Consider the following 26,301-nt stretch of genomic DNA (forward strand, 5'->3'; position numbering starts at 1 on the left):
GAGTTCCACAAGGGAGAACAGTATCTTAATAAATGTTTTAAAGAGATAAAAATAAATAAGACCAGAGTGGTAGAACCTCCTTTCCCTATAAATTTGACATCAAAGATAAAGGTAGTGCCCTGTGCAAGCACCGGGTCATTACTGACCCATGGGGTGACATCACATCAGGACATTTTCTTGGCAGACTTTTTACAGGGTAGTTTGCAGTTGCCTTCCCCAGTCATCTGCACTTTACCCCCAGCAAGCTGGGTACTCATTTTACCGACCTTGTAAGGATCAAAGGCTGAGTCAGAAGTGAAAAGGGGTGAGGGTGATTTGCCCAATGGAGCCCAACAAGGAAGGGGGAAGGTGGAATAAGCCCTCACAATTTGATTCCAGTTGATCGTTCTGCTGCATGTCTTTCAGCATTATTCTCAGCTCTTGCTAGAAAAGCAACTTATGTGTCTGAAAAATGAGGAACAGACTCTAAAGAAGTTGAAATTGTTGACCTAAAGGCTCTTGGGGCATCAGAAGTGCTCAGGGTCTCCTGACTCTCAGTTGTGAATTTTGTACAGCTAAGTAATTGTTAAACCACATAATCCCATTTAGTGCTGCATGTTTAGCTTGTTCTGATCTCTTTGTAACCCATTTGAGGAAAGAGGTTGAGCTGGAGCCAAGCTGAACAAACTAGATTAAAGGCTATGATGCAGTCAACTGGCACAGTGGCACTGCTGTTTTCCTCAATTCAGAGGCAAAAAAAAAAAAGCCTAACACTTTGTTCAAGACCAAATCAGCTTGCACTTGGCCAGAGACATGGCACTATTGTGTTAGGTAGGAATGATTGTTCCAAATGACTTTGTATTTCAACTTTTTGAAAAGGAGACTGCCATATAGATCAAGTGTATGTTCCAGTTTTCCTTTGTGAATAAAGGTGAGATTTTCAGAAGATGTGCTAGCAAATGTGCTTTTGAGAACTTCCTTATGTGCAGTCTTACCCAACGCATCCATTAAAAATATAATCCAGTGTAGAGGTAAGCAGAATATACAATTCACGTTTCAAGTTTAGAACCTAAACCAGAGGTGTCAAACTCATTTGTTATGAGGGACGGATTTGACAAAAATGAGACCTTGTCATGCCAGGCCATGTGTGTCATAAAATGTAATGCCAGATAGCACAGATAAAAACTTTATAAAGAGCACAGACAAATACAATTAAAGATGTTAAAACTTAAAATAAAACATCAGCATGCTTGCAGTGTTTTGTTTAACAGTCTCTGATAATTGGCACCTCTTGCTCTGAATTATTGCATCAAAAACTGGAGACAATGTCTGAGCTGTAGCAATCTTGAGTAGCCTGTTCAGGTGTTGTTCAGGTGTGCATCTGTAAATTGCAAACCCACTTTACATTCATTACAGGAATCTCATAGTCAATGCTTTGATCCTAAGACCCAGAGGAAAACATGAAAATGCTGGACATAGTGAGCTTTTGTACATAAGTTGCTTCATGTGCTGGTCAAGAACATGTAAAGGCACTATGACACAGACTGAGGGCTATGTGTTTGTCTACAAAACTATAGTCTTCCCCAGAGAAATTACTGCAACTCCTATGAGGCAGTGCAAGAATAGAGAGACAGCCATGTATAATGGCCAGTATGAGCCTACTATCTGGGAAATCTGAGGTCAAAATCCCAAAAAGGAAATCAAAGGAAAATGTGAAAGAAAAATCAAAGGAAATGTGCTGGGTAAACGTGGTCTGGACATATACTCTCAGCCTAATCCTGGCTTGTTATTATTCCCATGGCTTTTTAAATAGAAAAGGTCCAGCAGGAACTCATTTGCATATAAGGCCACACCCCCTAGTTTCACCAGAAGTGACATCTCACATTAAGTAGCTTACTTTCTGCATATTGATGAAAAACAGTACTGTGCCATCAGCTGCATTTCATGGATGTGTGTTCTCACACCGCCCAATGAGAGACCTCATCCCCCCCCCCCAAAAAAAACCATGACTGGAGAGAGAGAGAGCCACATGTGGCAGAGCAGGCAGCAGCAGGCCCAGCTTCTCCTGGGAGGGGGTGCTTGTGGGCAATTCCGCATCTCTCTCTCTCTTCGCAAACCCGTTGGAGGCTGGAGGTGGCAGAGAAGACAGTGTGTGTGGCTTCCTAGTGCCTTCCCTCTGCTGGAGACCATTTTTTGAGCCAGAGCCCTGGCCAAGCCAGCCAGAACTGTGTTCCTGTGCATTCCTGCTCAAAAAAGCCCTAGTTATTCCTCTTCTAAATAGTTCACGTACTTTCCTGCTGAAAAAGACTGGATCATGAAGGTCCCTGGAATAACAATAGGGTTGCCAAGTCTGCTAGAGCATCCGGGAAAACCATAGAGTTTTCCCAAAAACTCCTGGAGCAGCCACACAGGGACATTGCCGGCATGATGATGTCACTTCCAGGTGATGTCATCACACCGGCAACGTAGGGGGCCAATAAAACTCACTCTTACCTTGAATAAAATGTTGCTGGTCTTAAAGGTGCTTTCTTTGTATCTCTCCCTTGCAATTGATTGAGGGAACTGGGCAAAGGAAACTCTCCCCTTTTCCCTGCCTCCCCAGGGTACAAGGAGGGAAGGAGCCTCAGCCAACAGAAGGAAGAGAGGCTTGGCTCAATAGCTCTGCAGTGTGATTGAGAGAAGAGAGAGGAGAAAGAGGGAAAGGCTGCTTTGGGAAGAGGGAGAGGGAAGAGGGAAAGAGTGAAAGGCTGCTTTGCTCAGCTGCCTCATCACAGGGGAGAAATAAAAAATGGCAACCAAAAGAAGCAGGCAAGAGAGAAGGAAGCAGGTGATGGCCAGTTGCTGGGAGACCTGGTTGGAGCCCTATATATCAGGGGTGGCCAATGGTAGCTCTCCAGATGTTTTTTGCCTACAACTCCCTTCAGCCCCAGCCAGCATGGCCAATGGCTGGGGCTGATGGGAGTTGTAGGCAAAAAACAACTGGAGAGCTACCGTTGGTCAACCCTGCTATATAGGCTGGTTCAGGCCTGTGGGCCAGATGTTTGACACCCCTTATCTAGACCCTCCTACAAAAGGCAAACACAGGTTTATCATGCCTCAAAATCATATTTTGTGGTATTGATTGACAAGGATGCAAATGCAACTAAGAAGTCTTGTTTGGTGTAGTGATTAAGTGTGTGGACTCTTATCTGGGAGAACTGGGTTTGATTCCCCACTCCCCCACTTGCACCTGCAGAGTGTCTGTTGTGGGGGGAGAAGATATAGGAGATTGTAAACCTGAGTCTCTGAGTCAGAAAGAAGGGCGGGGTATAAATCTGTAATTCTTCTTCTTCTTCTTTACAGGCTGGTGCTGAAGTAAATGTGCTAAATGACATGGGAGACACTCCACTGCATCGTGCAGCTTTCACTGGACGTAAGGTAAAAATGTGTTACATTAAACATATCATTTGCTGTGTGCAGCACCATGTTTCTTTAGTTGTATTAAATAAGCACAACAGTGCCTTCAGAGCAATGACATCCTTAAACTAGTGGACTGTGTGCAAATGCCCAACTATGAACGTCAAAATATGCCAAAAGAAAAAAGGGAAGGCTTGGCACATTTCCCTGAGATGGTGACGTCACTGAAGTTGGGCAGGGCCATAAAAATTCCCCTGCTCCTTAAAACTTAGCTGAATATCTGGTAAGCCAGAGCACTGCAACAACAGCTGGAATGTAGAGCATCATGATACAATTGTCCAAATTATCAGAAAGTTAATCTTTCTCTCCAGTGAGATGCCATCTTTAATATAAAGAAACCATGACATACAGTGCTAATTAATCGGTCAGTCAGTGACACAGAATGACATACAGGTGGCACCAGCTCCTCTTGCTATTCTTGATGATTGTGGGAAACATAATATGGTACGGATACACTGTCCATTGCTGGGACAAATGTTTAAGAACAAATAGAGAACCTTCTGACTTACTCAGCTTTGTAAAGTAACGGTGATATTCAGAGATCATGCTTTTCTCTATTATTTATCTGGATTCACAAACCCATTTTACATAAGAATTTCTCCCACACACAATCAGCCAGCACTGTACTGTCTCTGGAAACAATCCAGGGTAGACAAACATCAATGTGAACCATGTTATAATTATAAGATACTCCTGGCAGTATCTAAATTGTAGCAACAGAAAAATATGCTACCACAACTATCTTTTTATGCCTAATAGTACCTGTATACGATCAGATACTTTCTGCATGGTGGTGGGCACATACATGACTAGGGACAGTTCAGGCTTTCTGTGTATAAGAGAAATCCTCTGTGAATTGGTCCAAGGATGTCTTCAGTGAATAGTGTTTTAATGGTTTATATTGTAATTTTATAGTGATTTTTTATTGTAATATTTCTGCATATTTTTTCTGTAAAAAAATTTCTTATAATAATACAAGCCATTAAGGAACCTTATTTGTGTGCACCTGAGAGACATGTGTATGTATATAGGTTAATTAGTAATTATATATTAAAAAACATTAAAGTGTGATAACCTGCTACCCATACAAACATGAAGAAGAAAATATCTAGTCTGAATGCATGTATGCAAACTATATTCATGTATGCAAATTCTAGACTCTTGTTCATGTGTGCAAACTCTGCATACATTGACTTTTAGCAATATCAATTTTCTTGGAAGAAGGCTTGTTTCGGAGATACACAGTTGTTCTTGTAATTTTTCTTAATCATTGGGGACATCATTTGGGGGAGGTTGTACTGGGGTGGTGTCTGTACCTGGAAGTCATGGTGACCTCTGATGACTGACCAGGGGCCTGGAGGATATTCAGAGAGGTGGCTAAATAAAGCCTGCCCCTGTCCTCCTGACTGCTGGTATTTCAGGGAGGTCTCCCATCCAAATACTTGCTAGAGTCGACCCTAGTTTTGAGTTTTGTTGAGATCAGGCTTGCCTAGACTATCCAGGCCAGGGCATTATGAACAGCATTTGATGATTGCATGTATAAAATACTGTGTTGTGCATTTCCCTGTCAAAAACATTTTGGGTTCTGCTTAATCTTTATGTGGCATTCACTTCCAGGATACAAATTACAAAGAAAAGCTGAATTGAATGAAAGCAAAAAGATCTCTGTTTCAGAGTAGTGACAACCTATAATGGGACTGAATTTCTCTTTCAGGAGGTGGCTATGCTGCTTTTGGAATATGATGCTGATACTTCCACAGTTAACGGGAATGGACAAACGGCAAAAGATGTTACACATAACAAAGAAATAAGAGAGATGCTAGAAGGTATCTGTTCTGTTCAAAGTATGAACTTTGGATAGATGGGACTGGAAGTGTAGTAAAGGTGCCTTGCAGGGACAGTGTCTGGCTCTCATTATGGTGAACTCTTGTCTCCATAAGTGAATGGCTGAGATGATTTCTTCTTGCCATTAATTAACACCAGGGCTTTCTGTCTGCTAGAGCCCACAGGAGCAGAGCTCCACCAGGGCTGGCCAGGGCTCTGGCTGGCCCGACCTGCCATACGGCAGCCAGATGCTTCCAGGCCAGGCAGAGTGGCCTAATATGCAAATAAGCTCCTGCTGGGCTTTTTCTACAAAAAAAAAAGCACTGATTAATAACGTATAGATTGCTTGAAACCAGCTGCACTGGTTGCCATGAGGATTAGTTCCTGCTGCAAAGGTTGTCCGCAAAGTTTGAGTTCAGTGGCAACTGAACTCAACAAGTTTGTCCATGTAACTCTAGAAAAACTTTGTTATATGACATTTGTTATATGAGAATAAAATTTAGCAAGGGCTATTCTACATGGTAAATCTCTGTGCACTGGATGGTCATTATGTGGATGTATCTTTAAGTGGATCCATGCTTCTTGCTGGTTTGAATGAATAAGCCTGATTTTTTTTTTAACTCCACAGCAGTGAAACTTCCCAAGTGCAAAGTGACATAATTGAATGGCTTTGTTAGGAAGCTAGGGAGCACAACATTGTGGCTGACGGCTACTTTAGAAAGGAAATGTTACTATAAGGAAGGTATATTTAATTCATCTAAAGTATGTTTTGAGGAGGGAAATAATAAAACACAGAATTGTGATTAAGAAGCATGATTTGGCCACAGTGATTCAGGTTCTGATCACATTAGGGTTGCCAGGTCTGACACCTTGCCTTTGGAATCCCCTCTCCCTTGAGGCTCACTTGACACCTACTTTGCTGTCTTTTAGAAACATGTAGCTGCATTTTGCACTGGTTGTAGTTTGTGGGTTTTTAAGAGCAGCCCCACAGACAATTAATTACAGTAGTCTAATCTAGAAGTTATAGTAGCATGAATCAGCTTTGTCCTTGGAAATTTTGTTTCCAGGTTTGACACAACATGCAGTGTTAGATGCTAATGGTGATTATTTGAGTCTGCATTATATGACTGGTTCGTGCTGTATAAATCTAGATGGAATTATTTACACATGTTGAGCACAAATGGTCTGTCAGAGGTCTTCCTGGGCTATTGTTCCTGGCTCCTTGTGTGGAACCCCTGAACAACTTTCCAGACCTGCAGGTTCTTGAGGTTGGATGTACACAAGAAAACCAGACCTTGTAAAATATATATAAGGTTTATTACATCATTAAAAGAATTGACCATGCAGTACGGTCTAAAAAAAAAAAAAAGCTAACTTTCTAGTATCTTGAATACCTTGGTATTAGATGGCAAATCTCTTGCAGCATAAAATCCACACAGTTGCATAAAAGCATTCTATATAATAGCAGTCCATCATGATGAAGCATATACTATCTAAGCATACTAGTATGGAGTTAGCATAATTCTCTCCATCCTATACCCTTGTTATAGCTTTCTACCCCATGGCGTCAGGTAGTCTCTCCAATCAGGGACCTTCTTCTGAGAAAATTTCCAGAGGATGTTGGCAACTGCTCCTAATTCTCGCCTTCCATCCAGTTGCATAACTGAGCACTGGTTCTCATGATTGGGCCTAATTACTACGTTCCCGCATCCAGCCTTGAAGGAGGTGATGATGGTAGTTGCAAGAAGGCTCAAATCATGAACACCTGTAAGCAGACTAGACCTTTTAATATTCATGTTAATACTCATGTTGAGGAAAATTAGAGTTCTTCACCTCATATGGACCTATTTCCTTGCTTGTGGTCATGAAAGCAGATCTTGTGCATGTCACCCATCCTCACAACCAAAGGTGCAATATGACCCTGGCAGAAGACTTTTCCCAGTTCTGTTACAAAAGATTCTATAAGTGGGATACTAAATCTGGAACCTTACACATGCAAGGCATGTATTGTGTCACCAGGTCTTGGCTTATGTTATTCTGGAAGTTCAGATGCCAGTCATACAGAAGGTGAATACTATTAAGTCTTTAGTTGCTGGTTTGGGTGGAAACTTGCAAAATGCCAACTTATTAAAGTTGGCTGCTAAAGGAAACACGCCAATTTCGCACTAGACCTTTAATCCTGGTTTAGCCCTGTCCCCAAGCTGACATTCTACACTAAAATCATAGAATCATAGAGTCACAGAGTTGGTTTATCTGATTCTCCGATTCTAGTGTCGAATGTCAGTTTGGGGACAGGGCTAATCCAGGATTAAAGGTGTAGTGCGAAATTGGTCTTTGTTTTTGAGAAATATTAATTTGATCAAATGTTTGTATTTTGGAATTAGCTGTGGAAAGGACCCAAGAAAGAAAACTTGAGGAAATCCTCTTAGGAGCTGCAAGGGAAGGCGAGACTGGAAAGCTCACAGAACTGGTATGCATCATCAGTATATTTAATTCTCACTAAGGCTCAATCTGTGCCCCAAGGCGCAAAGTGGTAAAGCTGCAGTACTGCAGTCAGAGCCCTCAGCTCACGACCTAAGTTTGATCCCAGCAGAAGCTAGTTCAGGTAGCCGGCTCAGGTTGACTCAGCCTTCCATCCTTCTGAGGTCGGTAAAATGAGTACCCAACTTGCTGGGGGAAAAGTGTAGATGACTGGGGAAGGCAATGGCAAACCACCCCATATAAAGTCTGCTGTGAAAACGTTGTGAAAGTAACGCCACCCCAGAGTTGGAAACAGAAGACTATCTTTACCATTTTAGACTCAATCTGTAGATATTTATATCTACAGAGATTGGTGCCATAAACAGATCTTTATACACACCATGAAAAAAACCCAAATTTACAACAACAAAAACTGAAAGAAAAAAGTACACTAGGGAGCTAAAAGCCCACAAAATAATATTGCCAGCTTCATGCCTTGGTTTTTGTCAGTAAAAGACAGGAGGAGGGCCCTTTTCAGGACCATTTTGGCTTCTCAGCCTACCCCTAATTCCCTTCCCTGCTGCCCTTGAGCCCCCAGTGAGTCCTCACTCATTGGGGCCAGACCCAACTGCAACTACCAAGCAATTTGCTATTCTGCAGTTTGCACAAGTGATCCAGATGCAGTGGTGGCTTTTGGGTGATTTGCTGCCACACAGCTTGCCTGGGCCTAGAGGCAGCTCTGCACAACTTAGCGGAGGCCAGCTGTGGCCACTGTAAAACTCACCTGAACATCTTGCTACTGCACAACCTTTGCAATTTGGCCAGATTTCTTCCAAGGAGGGGCTGACAGGGAGGGGAGGGGGAGAAATCTGAGAAACAGGGTGATGTAGTTGTTCGATTGTCAAACTAGGATCTGGGAGATCCAGGTTCATATCCCCACTCTGCAATGGATGCTTGTTGGGTGACCTTTGGCCAGTCACTGTCTTGCCTCCTAGTCTACCTCATAGGGTTATTGTGAGGATAAAACGAATTAGAGAAAAATGATGCAAGCTGCTTTGGGTCTTCATTGGTGAGAAAAGTGGGGAATCGATGAAGTAAATAATAAAACTGAATACTAGTGTGTAAGATGGAAGAAAGGTTGGTTGGTGAGTAAGAGGAAGAGAAAGAAGCAGGAAAAGGGGAGAATACATGGGTGCTGGAAGAAGGAGAGAAAGAAGTGATCATGTGGGGAAAGGAATACAGGTAGAGATAAAGTGACACCTGGAAGTCTTTGTGGGTTTCCCAATTGTTATAATTGATTCTGAACGTGACCAAATATGTGGATAAAAATCCGTAGCATAAATGCCATATATGAATTGGGGCATGCTCCTACAGACCTTGTTGGAGTGGAATCCCTGGACTTGCAGAAAAATATTTTAATTTTTTTTTTAATTTGATGTTCTAATTTTCCCGAAAGTAGAAAATACCAACTGAATTCTTGTGAAATCTTGCAAGATCAGTCACCACCGTAGAGCTGCCTAACAACAAGGGTTGTCAACCTCCAGGTGGTAGTTGGAGATATCCTGCTATTACAACTGATCTCCTGGCGATAGAGATCAGTTCACCTGGTGAAAATGGCTGCATAGGAAGATGGACTCCATGGCATTATACCCCACTGAAGCCCCTCCTCTCCCCAGACTCTGCCCTCCTCAGACTCCACTCCCCACAAAAAATCTCCAGGTATTTCCCAGTGTGGAGCTGACAACCCTACTAAAAACCAAGGTACTAGAACATTGGGCTAGACTGTCCTAGCGTTATTGAATGGGACAGGAACCCAAAGGCCGCGGTCACACTCACCATTAAATCCATCCCTAACGCGTCGCTATTATACCCCACAGCTTTTTTACAACGAATTTCCTGATCAGACATCCCTCTATCCTTCAGTTCTAAGCAGCGTTGGTCCCGTCGTTGGTTGATCAGAGGTCTCAACCGGACCTCATTTTTTGAGATGGCATTCCACACTCGCGCAAGCGCAGTACCATGGATATTGTGCTTGGCTTTTTTTTTTTTAAGGTGCCAGAAAAGGTGGGCAATCTGCCCCCCCCCCCGGTTTAAAAACCCAGAAAGGAAGGGGAAGCCCTGGAGCTCTCTTTGCTTTCTCTCCACCTGGAGGAGAGACAGCAAAGGTGGGTGATCTTCCTCCCCCCCCCCCCCCCTCCATTTAAACACCCGGAAAGGAAGGGGAAGCCCAGGAGCTCTTTTTGCTATCTCTCCGCCTGGCGGGGAGACAGCAAAGGTGGGTGATCTTCCTCCCCCACCCCATTTAAACACCCGGAAAGGAAGGGGAAGCCCAGGAGTTCTCTTTGCTGTCTCTCTGCCTGCCAGGGAGACAGCAAAGGTGGGTGATCTTCCTCCCTCCCCCATTTAAACACCCGGAAAGGAAGGGAAGCCCAGGAGCTCTCTTTGCTGTCTCTTCGCCTGCCGGGGAGACAGCAAAGGTGGGTCATCTTCCTCCCCTGGCAGGGAGACAGCAAAGGTGGGCGATCTGCCTCCCGCCCCATTTAGGAAAGGTCCCCTGTGCAAGCACCAGTCGTTTTCAACTCTGGGGTGATGCTGCTTTCACAAAGTTTTTGTAGTGTATCAGTAACAACATTCGCCCCGCGCGGAGGCTACTGGGCGGTCCCAGAAGCCTCTAGCGCAGGTTGCGGAATCACCCGCCAATCAACAGCTGCGGCGGGAAGTTCAACAGGTCAGGATTGGCCTGACCGACCCAGTAGGCTGTACCGGGAATTGTATATAAGCGGGGCCCGGCCCGCGTGCTGCACTCTTGCAACGTGCTCCTAATAAACTATGTTGCCCTACTCTCGTCTCCGTTTCGAGTACATTACAGTTTTCACGGCAGACCTTTTACGGGGTGGTTTGCCATTGCCTTCCCCGGTCATTACACTTTCCCCTCAGCAAGCTGGGTGCATATTTTACCAACCCCGGAAGGTTGGAAGGCTGAGTCAACAATTGCTGGCGCAATGATATCATTTGGAGTGGGCTCTCGCAGGGAAGCGGATCTGCGCTTGCGACGAGTCGGCTACAGTGGAGCATTCAAACATAGAAAGTACGCGCGGGAGTCGTCGGAAGCATTCCTATTCCGGATTTAATGTACTATCAAAAAAGTCCGCATCTCAGTCGTGGCAGTTCGGGACACGAACGAGCCAACAACCATTGCCAGATGCTGATGTTTGGACACTGCATAAAAACCGACATGCATCTGGCTTTTATCCATGCCCATCTTGTCAGTTTATGTGCACCTGACCTCGGCCAAAGTGAGAAGTGAAAAAAACCTGAGAAAAGGATTGGAAAACAAACAGTGCAGAAAAGGGAGGAGGGAGCCTGAAAAATAGAGTGGGTAGAGAGGAAATGGGGTGGTAAAAAGACTGTGAAGAAAGAAAGAGTAGAAAATGTGGTAGGGAAGCCTGGAAAAAAGAGAGGAAAACAAAATGCAGAGAGAAAAAACTGGACAAAAAAGGGGAAGGATCAAAATGAGAGAGGGAAACTCTGGAAAAGAGAGATAATAAGAAAATAATGAGGAGTGAGTGTAAAGTGAGAGAAAAAAATGAAAACTTGGTGTGAGGAAAAGCCTGGGAGAGTGAGGATGAAAAATAGAATTAAAAAAAATAGGGGAAGAAAGAGACATGAAAATGGGAGGTAGATAGGGTTGCCAGCTATGCATTGGGAAATAACTGGAGATTTATTTTGTGTGTGGGGGGGTGGAACCTGAGGAGGGGCAGTGTTTGGGGAGGGGAGAGACTTCAGTGGGGTATAATGCCATAGAATTTGCCTTCCAAAGCTGCCATTTTCTTCAGGTGAACTGACCTCTGTTGCCTAGAGATTGGTTGTAATAGCAGGAGCTCTTCAGCTACCATCTGGAAGTTGATAACTCTAGATCAAGGGTAGCCAAACTTGCTTAATGTAAGAGCCACATAGAATAAATGTCAGATGTTTGAGAGCCGCAAGATGGGAGGGAGGGAGGAAGATTGGGGAGGGGGAGGGAGAAAGAAAGCAACTTTAACTTTAAATGCATTCTTCAAGGTGCCAGCTAGCTTGGCTTGGAGAAGTGATTTAAAAAGAGAAATGCCTTCTCTACAGGGCAGGGTGGTGGCTTTGAGAGCCACACAATGTGTATGAAAGAGCCACATATGGCTCCTGAGCTGCAGTTTGGCCACCCCTGCTCTAGAAGTAGACAAAAGTCTGCAATGAGAGAGTGGGGGTGGGGGGGGAAGCCTGGAAAAAAATTTAAAAGTGGGATGGTGGAAGAAACATGAAAAGAGAGAGAAGTTGCCAGCCACTGTGGAGGAATACAGGAGATTTATGATCTACTAATTTTTATTATATTTCTTGTTTTTGAAATATGAAAAAATTCCTGATGGGTGTACATTCAGATCAGAGCAGTAGCACTTGGGGAAGAGTCTTACTATTCTCTGCCTGGTGCTGAATACACAGTCTTCCAAACTACCATTATGGTGGAGGACAACATCTGACTCAATACTGATTCAGTTTTGCTTTTAAATTTAGATAAATGGGGACAGGGGTGGAGAAAGTTTCCAACTAGTTCGAATAGCTTGGGGGAATACTACCCTATAATCCAAGTAGGCTGCCTGTGAACTTTCAGGAAAGAATTGTAGAGATATGTAAGCATGATAAATGACATTTTGGTAACTCTCCAGTTAAACAGGCCAAAGCCTCCTGACATTAACTGTACAGATCAGATGGGAAATACTCCACTGCATTGTGCAGCATATCGGGCCCACAAACACTGTGCTTTGAAACTACTCAAAGCTGGAGCAGACCCCAAAATAAAAAATAAAAATGGTAAGTAACACATCTTCATTTAATTAATTCAGATTATCCCTTTCATGTGAAAGGCAGATAAGTAATATTTCTTTTAAGATATTTTCATCAAGCTGAGCCTTCAGTTCTTCAACATTACAGATGTATAGTTAGTACACAGTCTTTGTATTGCAGAATTTTAAGCAGGATTTAAGTCATGAGTAGATGTGCATGCAAATAAAGATAAACAGTGCAGTCCTGTGCACATTTACCTGCAAGTAATCCCCACTGGGTACAGTGGAACCAATGAACTAACCAAGACTTAGGCCCAAGCCACACACTAAGAGTCAAAGGCCAAGAGCCCTTTGGCTTTTGCCAGAAGGCCTGGGCAACTGGTCATGACCAAGCCTTATACTTTGAAACAGAAAGAAGAACAAGTGTTATAACCGGTGGGAGTATGTTCTTCTCAGTCTTCCCTCCCATTGAACCACTTGAATAAAATACATAAACGTACTATCACTTACCTGTTTGAACTAACAAATCCATTTCATTTTCATACACCCACAAGATTAGACATATCTATGATGATAGAATATTTTAGAACCATGCTAATTTGTAAAGGGTGAAAGGCCAGGATGAAGGTCAAAGTAGAGGTTTCATTAATGATGCAAACCAAAGAGCAGCCCTGCTTGTTGCTGTTGTAAGAGCTAGACTTAGTTCTATGCAGCATAAAATGTATTATGCTATTATTGTCACCAGATGTATTTCTGATTTGGATCTGCTGAAATAGATATGTATCTCTTTTGTTAAACAGGCCAGACACCGTTGGATTTGGCTCAAGGCGCCGAAATGAAACACCTGCTTGGAGGGGGAATTGGGAAGGTGGGAATAAAAGATCATGTATTAAAACTGTTGTTCATGAGAATAGACTTGCATTTTCACATTTCAATTTTTTATAGGTGATCAGCAAGCCTCTGAAACGATATGAAGGTCTACTATGGAAGGTACTTAACTTTCTCCTCACTTTTTATTTGCATCATTTTGCTTCAGCTATAATTCTTTCTCACTCAGTCTGAAATCCCTATTGTATATGAAAAAATGGATGAAAACAGTTGGGCTTCCAAAAGATATCATATCAACAGTCTAATCCTATTCATTAGTTAATCTCCTGTTCTAAATGGCAGAAGAGGGCAGTGTCTTCTTCATTATTATTTGGGGCAGAGAAATGGGTACAGATGTCTTATTTTGAAAATGATTTTTTTCTGCATACTTAGGGAATTCCCCAAGTATATAGAAAATTTTACACTGTTTGGGAGATGGCCTCTCTTGTTGCTTTATGATAGTAAACTTTATGGTTAAGTTAATAAGACAGGGAGTACTTAGGACTCACAAGGAATTGTAGAGAAGGCCAAACTATTAATAAATCTACTCACCCTTCCCCAAATCTCCCTCAAGGATGCTTTTAAACTCTAAGGGTACTTGAATTGACCAAATTCCCTTGTTTCTGTTGGGCATAGTAATAATGATGTGGTCCTATCCTTGTGACCCTTAGAAAGGATTTTTTCCTGATTATGAAATAAGTGTTTCTTAAACTTTGAGAGGGAAGTGTTCTGCATATTGCCTTATTTAAATATAATGATATAGACTAAACTGATTTTATAAAAAGCTAGCATATGATGTCAAGATTATTTACTACTACAATTTTGTTCAAAGAGCTCAAGATTTTTTGGCTGGAAACCTTACTGGGTAGTACTGGAACATGGAGTCCTGTCTTGGTACCAAAAACAGTAAGTCTGAAATTTAAGCAGTACTCCTGATTGCTGTGATAGTGATGAATATCATTAATTTTCTTGTTCTTACTTTTAAAGGATTGATATAGGAAATAGTAACCGCCGTCAAGGATGCAAGCACTTGACACAAGCCATTTGTACAGTAAGTAAATTCAGAAATTCTGAAATCCCTATTATATATGAAAAAAATGAATGAAACCAGTTGGGCTTACATGAAGCACTCTAATATTTCTTCAACACTGAGGTTTTGGTCTGTGTTTCCCGCACACACGGACACACTGAACTGCAGCAGGGTTTTTGGTTTTTCCAGACACTGTTGTGCACTTGTCCATCATCCAAGTTTCCCCTGGCTTTGCTGTACTTCTTGAAACTCATAGCAGGTTTGTCACCCACCATATGGACAGGGCAAGTCAAGACCTTCAGACCTCCCTGCCCATATCTTCAGACCTCCCTGCCCATTTTCTACCAGCAATGGACTATTTGCTAGCCTTTAAAAAATTGGTAATTAGTATATTGGTTGTAGCATTGGACAATTTTAGCCATATGTGTACTGCCTTTTCCCTCTTTTTTTGCACTCCAGCAAGGGGGCTGGAAATGGTGGACATGATGGAATATCACTGAAGAACCCCACATGAAGATATTCCATTGCTGCTGCAAATGCATCTGAATTTGCAGTGTAATAAGACCACAACAGAAAATAGTTGCTGTGCAGAAGCAACCTAAGAAACCTACCTGGAGCCTCTTAACCTAACTCCCACAGCACAGGAGTTAGCTTAGTCACTCTTCAGCATACAGAGTTCTACATATATGATTTTTTTTGTAACAGCTTTAAAACAGTCTCTTATGCTGCACATTTTTTAGTTTTATTTTCCCAGGGTGTGCCTGATTTCTTGTATATCTAGCATACAGGAAGAGTAATGTTGGGAAACCTAACTGCCACAAAACAAATGTTATGATTTAGATATATAACTTCTCATTCATGGACACCAAGCAGATAACAAACATAATTTGTGTTGTTGATTTTTTTATATTTTAACGTTTTATTCTTATATTATATTTACCCTTACTGGCAGTGATGGATTCAGGAGATGTTAGAATAAATAACCATAGAATTAAAAATCTGCAAATTATTTTAGCAGATTAATTTATATGAAGCATTACTCAACTGCAAATTGCTGTCTTTAATTTCTGCTATAGGTAAGAAGTGCAGATGGTTGCCTATTCTCTATCAAGTGCTTTGATAATACAGTTCACAGTTTTAAAATTCCCAAGACCAATCCTCAACAGTTAAGAGAGGTAAGCTTCTATTTAATTAATATTTAGTAGCTTGCTGACTCAAGGCTGGGGCAGAATCATTATCTACAGGTTGGTACAGATGTAGCTCCAAAATGTAGGGTTTGGCACTAAATGAACAGTCCTTTATATATCTCTAAGATTCACACCCATCCTTCCCTCTCTTTTTTTTGACCAGTGTGTGACAGAGTGTTGGACTGGATGGGCCACTGGCCTGATCCAACATGGCTTCTCTTATGTTCTCTTACATGCTATGTTAATGGGTTATTTCCTGGTTTCTGGCAAACGTTTTAGATTGTTATTTCATTTGAACTGACAAGAACAAACAGTGGGCTACACTCCTAGTTTGGAGAAAAGCACAAACCCAGAATTTGTGTTACAAATGAAATGTGAAGCTATGGATTGCTAAAAACATAAAGGGTGATTTTCCACACAGCTTACCGAGGAGCAAAGTCCCTCCTCACCGCGCAGCGTCTGCTCAGATTTCCCACCAGCTGCTCCGCGGATTCAGGAAGTGCCGGACCTTTTGCATTGCTAACGTAAACTAGGGTTTTAGCGATTTCCATTTGAGACGCAAAAGGTCCGGCACTTCCTGAATTCGCGGAGCAGTTGGTGGGAAATCGAGCAGACGCTGCGCGGTGAGGAGGGACTTCGCTCCTCGGTAAGCTGGGTGGGAAATTGCCCATTGTGTATGATTTGTGATGTATGAGGAGAAAGGAGAAATACAAACCTAAAGCACCCTCATCAAATTGTCATATGGGATTATGTCTAAACCAAGCCACTGTGTGCTTTACTTACAAATTAATGCTAGAAGTAACAGAAGTGGAATTAACTTGAAATAAGGCAATAGCTTAAATTTACTCTTCAAACTCTTCATAAAACATTTCCTCTTAGTATTCTTAGTTTCATTTGCATCAGTTAAGGAAGGCTGACAGTACATCCCATTATGCACTGTTGTTGCTTGTATAATCAAAATAGACTTTTCAGAAAACGGCTATGAGGACTGAGTCTTTACAAGTGAAACCAGGAAAGATTTACAAATGCTCATCTGAAGAAGTGTGTATGCGCACGAAAGCTTACATTCTGAATAAAAGTTTGTTGGTTTTAAAGGTGCCACTTGACTCCTGCTTTGTTCTGCTGCTTCAGACCAACACGGCTGCCCGCCTGGATCTCTATTCAAGAGCATCAAATGTTCAAGATCCACATTTTTAATTAAGAACTATCTACCATGTACTTGGATATCTCCTCCTTTAGTCTAAGACCTTCTCTGGAGTCTAGACAAAAATAAATGCTTCTTCATGCAACCCTAGATTCACTTATGGCATTCACTGCCTTAAGTTATAATAATGGCTTAGATATTAGCTTTTAAGATGATATAGACAAAATCAATAAGGGTAGTTTTATTTGTGACAAGTGGTCCTAATGACAGGTAGTCATAACATCATGTATTTTCTGATATAATGTATGTCCAAACACCAGTTGTGGAGGGACTGTGGGAGCAGAGGCAGTTCTGTTCATTTCCTGCTGGAAGGCTTCCATGAAATATCTGGCTGGAGTAGATCAATTTTTGGCCTAAGCCAAGAGCTTTTCTTGAGATAAAAAACAAGGCCATTTCTGAACAACCCAGTTCTCTTTGGTTGTTCACTGTTCTTTGACTCCTCACAAACTCCTTTTAGTTGTCTGTTGCCCACTGTAGGCTGGATAGGGTTTGATTTCATTTCAGCTTAGCATGCTGCATATTAAACAGCAGTAAAAAAGTCTGTTTTCTTGTCTTCCCTTCTATTTTCCAGAACTGGGTGCAAGCTATCGAAGACCATTCAGCATATAGCACACACTACTGTACTCAAGAACAGTGGAGTGATAATGAGGAAGAGGATGATCCAGTATCCGTTGCTGAGCTGCAAGATTCATTTAAAGTAAATATAAGAAGTGGCAGACGTGTTACTCACATGGTATATAGGCCTCACAAGGATCTCTTGCAGGATAAATAGTGACAAAATGATCCACTTTATGTGTCCATTGAAAGGATATTCCCTGTTTGCTTGTTGTCAGTAAGTGCCCTTCCCTTTTCATTGGGAAATATATCTCCTTGCCTTCCACCATTCTTTATGGAGGAAAAAGGTGGCTTCCCTCCCATGAATGACCCTTTTGCAGAAAGCACCAACAGAGGAAAAGAGAAACTGCCTATTCTTCCACAGAGAACTTGAGGGAGGCAGGAGAATGGAGCTTTCTTCAACTTCCTCTTGTAGGCAGTTGTGATGGCAGCAACAAGGTCCTTTCTGCAAAAACCTATTCACAAGAGAGAACCTGCTTTTCTGCTTCCTTCCCACCATTTCCTTGCCAGTTCTCCCTTAGATAAAAGGAAGGGCAACTTCTAGCCATTCCTATTAGGTTTTTGTAATACACTACAGCCATCTAGTGCTGCTGGAACCATCTGCAAAACTTCAGCACAAAGGTAAGTACCACTTTGTTCCCTGAAGGTTCAGGAGGAGGAATATATAACAGCCTAGTCAAAATTTGTGAAGCCCTGCAGTTAAAACGGTCAGATGCTTCAACAGTACTAAATATAGTGAATCACCTCTATGTGGGTGCACAAGTCTGGACACTGGATATTATCCCTATCACTTTTTTATCCTGTTCTTCTTCCAAGGAGCTTAGAGTACAGTCCATGATTCTCCCCTTGTTCATTGTATCTTCAGCCTTGTGAGGGAAATTAACCTGAGAGGGAGTGACTGGTCCAAAATTACCCAAATATATGTTATTGGCTGAATGGAAATTTGAATCTGGGTCTACCAAGTCCCAGTACAACACTCTAACCACTATGTTACACTAGACCCCTTATTATACCTCTTGATTATATTAAAGTACTCTCCACATATAATTGTTAAGAAATCTAGGAGTGGTACTGATTTCTGTTCGTTAAGAGAGAACACAATGGCAATTCAATGGCATATTTTACTGTGTTTTTAACAAATGTACAGACAGTGCATGCTGAAAACACAGACTATTAAACCAAACAGATCCTGTACTAAACATGCAGAAAGCAATTATATCTAAAAGTGTTTTTACCTTCAGTCATCTCACAGCTCTTTGATCGTTCTCCCTAAATGTAAAACTGTACACACAGCCTGTTTTTATCTGCATCTCACTGGCTGAACAGTGTCAGTTTACAAAGACAAGAGAGAGGCTGCATATGCTCCAGTTCAAACACTCTCTACCCAGGTCATCACCATGAGCAAAACAAATAAGAACAAATTTAACCTTTTACAGAATGCCACCATTCTAGTTTGTGCTTGTTTATCCTAAGACAGATATCTCCTTGGCATCACGTGTCCATTCTTCATAAGCATAGGACGTTCTTTGCTGTACTTCCTTTGCAGAAGCACTCCCATACACAGCCTGTTTTCTAAGATGAACACAGTTCCACCAACAAGAGTAGGTGATGGTGAGATAGAAATTAGATGCAATCAGGATTCCCTGTGGCTATGTGAGTGCATTGAAATTTATAATCACTGCCCCTCATGAAGTAAGGTCTGGGAACTGTCCCCAGGAGAGAGAGCCCTTCCACATCATGCTCCTGTCTCAGTCAAGATTGTGTCCCCCTCCACAGCTGGTATATGCAAATATGAGGGGGGTAGAGGAGGAGACTGTGGGAGCAGGTTAATGTATCTGTTTCCCAGATGCAGCTATCTAACCTGATATTGGAGAGGGTTGTGTTAAACTCCTTAAATATGCAGGACCCAGTAATAGCTAGTTACATTCTAAAATAAATTCATTTGCTATATAAGTGGTCTCAAGGCAGGGGGAATGCTTCTCTAGGATGTAATCTCAAACATCTTAATTGCTTTCTGTGCAAGCATCTAAAACAGGTTTTCATTTTACCATGGTTAGCTTCTTTTCAGTGTTTTGTTCTTCTTTGGCTAGTTGCTCTCTCTTTTTAAAAAATTGCTTTTTTGTCTATGGATGCCCTTAACAATAACAGTGTTGCATTTAGGGAAAGCAAGAAGAGGGAAAGTATCATAGTAAATAGATTGGGGTAGGGTGGGGGGAGGGGTTTCCCTGTTTCTAACCAGGAGTTTTCTGGTATTGGCCTCTAAAACTAGGTTCTGAGACTCTTGTTTGGTTTTTTTTCCCATTTCACAACAACTGGAAATGATAGAAATTTTTTCTATCTTAGGTAAAAGGTAGAGGAAAGGAGTTAATGGTAAATGCATGCATCTTGGTCCATGGTTTTATAAACTTTTATTAATTTAGAAGAACGGGGCACCTTTAATCGTTGAAATCATTTAATAGTGCAGAACAATTTTTTTTAAAAAATTCTAGTACTTTTTAAAACTTCCCCTGTTTACATTTATACTGTAGAAGCAAATGGTGAAGTTGAAGGAAATAAATAGAGATTAAATATATCCTTGAAATGATTTATTAGTGTTTCCTAACCCTTTTATACTAACTCTAATTCATGAGTTCAGTGGGCTATAATTACTTGATAAAAACCCCTTGTGATTTTATTTAAACCAACCAGTAGCAGCAAAACAGCTCTAAGGAGGCAAGTTTTCTTTTGCAGTTGTAGAAGTGGAAGCAGAGACCCAGGATAAAACTGTGGAGAACTTTATGAGCTGCTCTGTCCTGCTCTTCCACTTCTTATCAAGCTGTGCAGGCTTGCTGGGCTGGGTGCAGGGCATCATAAATGCTGGGCTTGTATGTCTCCTGGCAATAGTACAAAGTATTTGAGTCTGTGCTATCCAGTTATTGTCTAGAATGAAAGAAGCTAGGACTATTGATAATAGAGACTGAGTTGCCCTCTCTTGAACATGCTTTTCCTCCAAAAAAAGGTGAAGAATGAAGAAGAAATAATGGATCAAGTATTCATTTACATGCTTGTGCTGCAGTCAATAAAACCCAGGCAATGAGTCCTGTAGGTGCTGAATTGAAAAGGGAGGCAGAAATCCAATCTTAAATTAACATTATTTAATGGGGATTTGATGTTGCAGCATGTGAAGAAGAAGGTTACAAGAAAATGATCTCTGTATGTATAATAAATATGAAATGCTAGTCTTCCATCTAATCTACAGAATCATTCAGTAAGAGGAAGAGGGCCCTATAAAAAGTTTTGAAAACTATGGAAGGGGGGGATTGGTAAAAGGCATTACTACACCTGACCTGCATAGCTCAATCTAGCCCAGTCTCATCAGATCTCAGAAGCTTAGTGGAGTCAGCCTTGGTCAGTATTTGGATGGGAGACTATAAAGAAAGAACAGGGTTGTAAGTAACATAGGGTGTTTTTACATTCAGTTTGATCCAGAGTTTTAGAGTCTTCAAATCGCTTGCCACTGTTCTGCTTTAATTATTTTCCTTTTACATTTAAGCATTTCAATTTTTTTTTTGGGGGGGGGGTGTCTCTGATCAGAGGGCAGCTGGAATACCAGCTTAGTTAAATGTATACGATTACTTGGAAATCATGTCAACACTGCAAAAACAATACAGATTTTAGATTACTAGATGAGGCAAGCAATGATATGTGAAAATTTCAAGTGCTGTCAGTTCTCATGCAAATTACTGCACCTTGTGGTGACTTTTGGAGGAGTCTTTTCAAACGCATGAAAACTTCTACAAGTTTGAAACGCCTGTAGAGAAAACACCAGATCCAAACTAGTGTGGAGAAAAACGTTGCAGAAGCAGCTCCAAAACTCATCTCACCTAAACAAATGTAGATGTTTCGGGCAGCAATGATGCTTGTGAGAACATTAGGTAATGGAAAAGGTGAGTTTCCAATGCAGTGATAGAGAGTCACGAACTGTCAGTGTAAAAACACCCATAGAAGCAGTCAGTGGCAGCTCACTTCTGAATGTCTCTTGCCTTAAAAATCCCACCGGGGGTTATCACCATAAGTCAGCTGTTACCTATGGCAAAACAAACTATTACCACACAACTATTGTTTGTTCAATACAGCAAGGCTTGTTCAGAAGTTAAGTACATTTTGTTAATTTCCTGACCTGACCTCTCTGTTTTATTAACACCATAACTGATTTTGCTGTGTACATGGCCTTTTCTCTGTTACAGTCTTAGATTAATTCTATACCAGTCTCCAGTCCTACATGCTGTACTATTGCAGATGGTTTGGGGAGAAACCTTTACTGTATATTACTTTTAAGGCAACTAGTGAATAATTCTGCTCTGAGTCTATCTTGCTTCATCAGTATCTAAAAAATTTATGCTGTGATATTTGAGTATCAGCAGTGTCACCTTGAAACAATTGTGCTTCTGGAAACAAGAAGACATACTTCTGAGAATAGAGACCTTCACTTCAGAAACTGACGTCACATGAATGCTCCCAACGTATCTTTAATATGAAGGAATTGTGAGAAGAATCTAAGGCCTGTAAAAGAGAGGTTTAATTAAAAAGCTAAAAATCAGCAGTGAAAATGAGCAGTAAATCAGCAGTAATTCAAGTATAATTAAAAAGCTAAAAATGAACAGTTAATTCAGTAAACTCTAAATTAACTTTACTTAAGTAATATTGCAAAAAAAGTAAGGAAATATTGTAAAGGAAACAGAAGAAATACAAATAGGTATGACACTTCTCAAAAACCAACCTGCATCCAGAAGAGTGTGCTAACTTTTCAGTTGCATAGTACTGCCAGACAGGAAATTTAATAATTTGTACAGGCCACTGTGTTTGGCCAACCTCATTTATTTCTTTGGAACTAACATAGCAACAATTCTTAAATAACAAAAATTAAGAAGTTAACTATCCAGATAATTTATGAAATGCACTATGACCAAAATATAGGTCATTCAATGCTTCAAACACACAGCTGCTATTTTATATACTGAACAAAGCAGGAGTCAAGTTTCACCTTTAAGACCAACCAATTTTATTTTGAACGTAAGCTTTCGTGTGCTCTTAAGCACACTTCATCAGACGAGGAATCCAGCACAGTGAGCAAAGCCATACATAGCTGAGCAGAGCCATACATAGCTGGTAGGCAGTGGCCCAGAATGCAACATGGTATAGATTTAAGAACCAATGACAGTGAAGTAAAATTATCTGGTAGGCAGTGGTTTAGAATGTAAAATGGTACAATTACAGAATAGTAAAATTAACAAATTGAGCAAACCTTTGATCTGAGTAGCATGAGGTTTTAAATATTGAGGCGGAGCCAAGCTTAGTGGAAGAGCATCTGCTTTGTATGCAGAGGGCCCCAGATTATATCTTTGGCTACATGTTTTAGGTTGTAGATGCAGGGCCGGCTCGCCCGCTAGGCAAACTAGGCGGTTGCCTAGGGCACCGAGAGGCAGGGGGCAGCAAATTGGGCTCTTCCCCCCCTCCCCCGGTGCCCCAGGCAAGTGCTTAGGTTAAACGCAAAGGCACAGGCTGCAAAGCAGCAAGGCTTAGTTTTAGTCGTGGAGGAGGGGGGCAAGCCAGCAGAACATGGCAGCAGGCAAGCGGAGCACAGCAGGAGGGGTGCCGGGGGGGGGCGCCTGTCTAGGGCGCTATTCACCCTAGAGCCGGCCCTGAGTAGATGATATGAAGTCCTTCTCTACCTTGGAGATAAGCTGCCAGTCAGAATAGACAGTATCAACCTTGATCTGACTCTGCATAGGGCAGTTCTCAAATCAAACTCTTTTTGTTGTTAAAAAAATTTCACATGGCAGTTTGTAGTATTCAGAAGCCGACCACATGTAAGCTGCTGCTGTTTTCAGAATAAATTTTATTATTTTGTAGGTCTTGTTAAAATAATTTCCTATATCCATTTGAACTAAACAATAATTCATTTATTTGTTACTTGCCAAGTGCAAAACTTTTTGTATAGCATAATAGCTCTGGGTTTTTTTCCTTAGAAGGCACAGACATGTCAGCAAAGACTGGACAAAGAGATTTCCAGTTTTGTCTCCTTGATCAAGTCTTATGACACCACTCAAGGTAACTTTTAATCAATAAACTCTTTTGCTACTTTTAAACTCTAGATTGTTTGCTTTATCAAGTTAGCAAAAAAAGACTTTACCAGTTTCTTGTCAAATATAGGCCTACTGCTACTCTGCCTTCGCAGTTTTCTCCAGAAGACAGCCTTCTGGATTGTCCTGTATCCCACTATAGTTCTGAATCCAGTGTGACAGAATTTTAGATTTATACCCTGATTTTTGCTCCTATAGATTTAATTAACTTATCCCCTGAATTTTTTCAGACTAAGGCTTGATAGGTTATGCCTCTCTGCTTTGCTCTGTGACACAATTTAACTATGAGCAATTTAGCTCACCTACGCTATAAGTATAAACCCATGTTGGAAGAAAACAATAAATTGTGTCTTATGCCTTACCCTTTTTTCCTTTAAAGATGTTCCCGTTTCATTTCTCAAGAAAGCTGAAGTGGTCTCTGAAACATCAAGAGAAACTTGTGACGCCCTGAGTAACTGCCTCCAACTCTTCACTAAGCAAGAAGGGGTAGGTATATTGTCTAGGCATGCACAGTCAGAACAGTGACAGGCAGGGGTCATTTTGTAGAAAATAGGTGGCGGAGCTCATTAGCATAACTCATTAGCATATGCCCCCCCCCCAGCCAAAATTAACACAATGCAATAAAGGAGATCCCTGCGTGAGCAAGGCCTGCTTGGGCTGGCTAGAAATCTGTGTGGGTCAAAAGGCCAGCTAGCCACCCGCCTCCCAAATCACATAAGAAGTGGAGAAAAAGTGACACAGGTTTCTCCAGGGGTTAGTGGGGGCATGGCAAAGCCCCTGATGACTGGCTGGCTGTCCACTCTCGTAATCCAGGGATTGTTAACTCAGCTGCACCTGCTATTCAATGGACAAGGTAAGTGGGGAGGAAGAGGGGGAACCCTCAGAAAGTTTCAGGAGCTGCGCTACTGTGAGCTCCTGCTGAATCTGAGGCCTGGTGACAGGTATTATCAAGAAGAATTACAAGACTAGAATTTGGATATGAACTTTCAATTCCAGCCCTGGGTGGCGCTCCCTAGCCCTGGCTGCTTCTTCCTTATCAGTTATGACCACATGTAGCTTTAGGCTTCAGACAATTCAATACTATGTAGCTTCACTTAAGCACTTAGGGTTAGATACAGCGAGGTTTTTCACTCAGTTTCACCTAATTCCCTTCCTTGCTACAGCTCCCGTCCCACATAGCTTTTGTCAATTTTGGTCCCATGATCCACCAGCACTGCCATGTTTGATAGTCAAAGGGGATCCCTCCCCTCTTTTTCAGCATATTCTAATTTGAATCAAACGAAAAGGAGTTGATTTGTAAAAAGCTTAGTGGATTACTAATCAATTCAGATATAATCATTAAGTGTAAATAAAATAACCACCACCACTGCATTTCTGTGCAGAATGTAATATACTAAGGTGATATAATAAAATGTCCAGCTATTATGGTACTGAGAAATTGCAGAAATTATTATGAGTGACTGATAGTATTTTTTGTGGGTGGTAGATCTCTCCTCCACTTTGTTTTCCCTCAGCAACTTGTATTTGCAAATAAGGAAGCTAGTGTTGACCATGACTCGCAGCACCAGTTACATGATAATGCAACCAAAACAGTGAATCCATTGTGGACTCTGAGAAATGTCTTGAGAGATGAAAATGTTAATTTATATCTTGGCTGAAACATTCGGGTTTGTGAAGAATTGTGTGGGGTGAGATTGTGCATGCTTAAGAATGTTTCTGGTCTTCATAAATAACTGAGAAAAATACATATGTAAATAGCCTGTTTTGAGTAAGAGTATGCTCCATATCAGTGAAGACTGAGTACTGAATAATTATTTAAAGGAATACTAGTATTAGAATGGGGGGAAAAGAGTGTTTCTCACTCTTTTGGTAGGGATACAAGATGAAATGCAGATAAGAGAAGTGGTTGGGAAATGGCCTGAAAACTTTTTGGGAGCCAAGTACCTCAATAGGTGCTTTGGAATAGCAAAAGTTTGGACCCTGTTCAGTAGTCCAACATTGGACAAAATTATTTTTGAGCAGTAAGGCTGTGTGGTGGGGTGCAGTGATGCTGCTAGATGAAATGATAGCTGTGATGTAGATGGCTTGAAAAGTTCATTAAACCAAAGAATGAAGGTCCATCAGTTGTTTTCTGTGATGGCTAGATGGAACCTCTGTGTTCAAAGGCAGTATTCCTCTGAATGCTATTAGGGAAATACTTTGGCCTGTGTCCTCTATTTGTAGGACTACTAGAGACCTCTGGTTGGCCATGAAGAAGCTGCTAGATTCTTATCGACCATTTGTTTGATTCAGCCAGGTTGCTTGTATGTCCTTATTTGTAGAAGAGAGAGATCGATTTCTCTGATTTCTCTAGGGTGGTTAGTGTGCTATGTTTTGAAGTCTGAATTAGACATTTATTCTGGATCTGACATTGAATTAGTGTTCCCATCTACATACACTAACATAATGAGGCATAAGCAGCCCAATCCAGACATAGTGGTGGCTGGCCGTGGCGTAACTGCGGCGCTGCTAGTAGACTTCCTGAGGACTTCAGCACACTGGAGCGTGGGGAGGGGAGAGGCGTAGTTTGCCATGAGGGAGACAGTCGCCATGGCAACGCCACTGGCGGAGGGCAAGGGAGGTGGAGGCAGCCGCTGCCAGTGGCAGGCAAGTACCAAGTAGGAAGCACCAAGTGCAGGAGTTCACTGTCATAAACAGTGGCTGGAATGTGTGTCTGGGAGTGAGCAGCCCAGCAGCAGACACC

At 41.6% G+C, this 26,301-nt stretch overlaps 1 protein-coding gene across 2 annotated transcripts in view; it reads left to right on the forward strand.

Moving 5' to 3' along the window:
- OSBPL1A (oxysterol binding protein like 1A) overlaps window positions 1–26,301 on the forward strand; it is a 99,466-nt gene that overhangs the window by 19,909 nt on the left and 53,256 nt on the right. For both annotated transcript variants that reach the window (XM_060243896.1, XM_060243897.1), the window contains exons 4-15: window positions 3,322–3,396; window positions 5,150–5,261; window positions 7,644–7,729; window positions 12,417–12,561; window positions 13,334–13,401; window positions 13,479–13,523; window positions 14,233–14,306; window positions 14,388–14,451; window positions 15,507–15,605; window positions 17,393–17,518; window positions 23,445–23,526; window positions 23,938–24,044. In XM_060243896.1, the coding sequence (XP_060099879.1) occupies window positions 3,322–3,396; window positions 5,150–5,261; window positions 7,644–7,729; window positions 12,417–12,561; window positions 13,334–13,401; window positions 13,479–13,523; window positions 14,233–14,306; window positions 14,388–14,451; window positions 15,507–15,605; window positions 17,393–17,518; window positions 23,445–23,526; window positions 23,938–24,044 (1,083 nt within the window). The remainder of the gene's footprint in view (window positions 1–3,321; window positions 3,397–5,149; window positions 5,262–7,643; window positions 7,730–12,416; window positions 12,562–13,333; window positions 13,402–13,478; window positions 13,524–14,232; window positions 14,307–14,387; window positions 14,452–15,506; window positions 15,606–17,392; window positions 17,519–23,444; window positions 23,527–23,937; window positions 24,045–26,301) is intronic.

The sequence above is a fragment of the Heteronotia binoei genome, chromosome 7 (assembly GCF_032191835.1).
Source record: "Heteronotia binoei isolate CCM8104 ecotype False Entrance Well chromosome 7, APGP_CSIRO_Hbin_v1, whole genome shotgun sequence".
NCBI classification, from domain to species: Eukaryota; Metazoa; Chordata; class Lepidosauria; order Squamata; family Gekkonidae; genus Heteronotia; species Heteronotia binoei.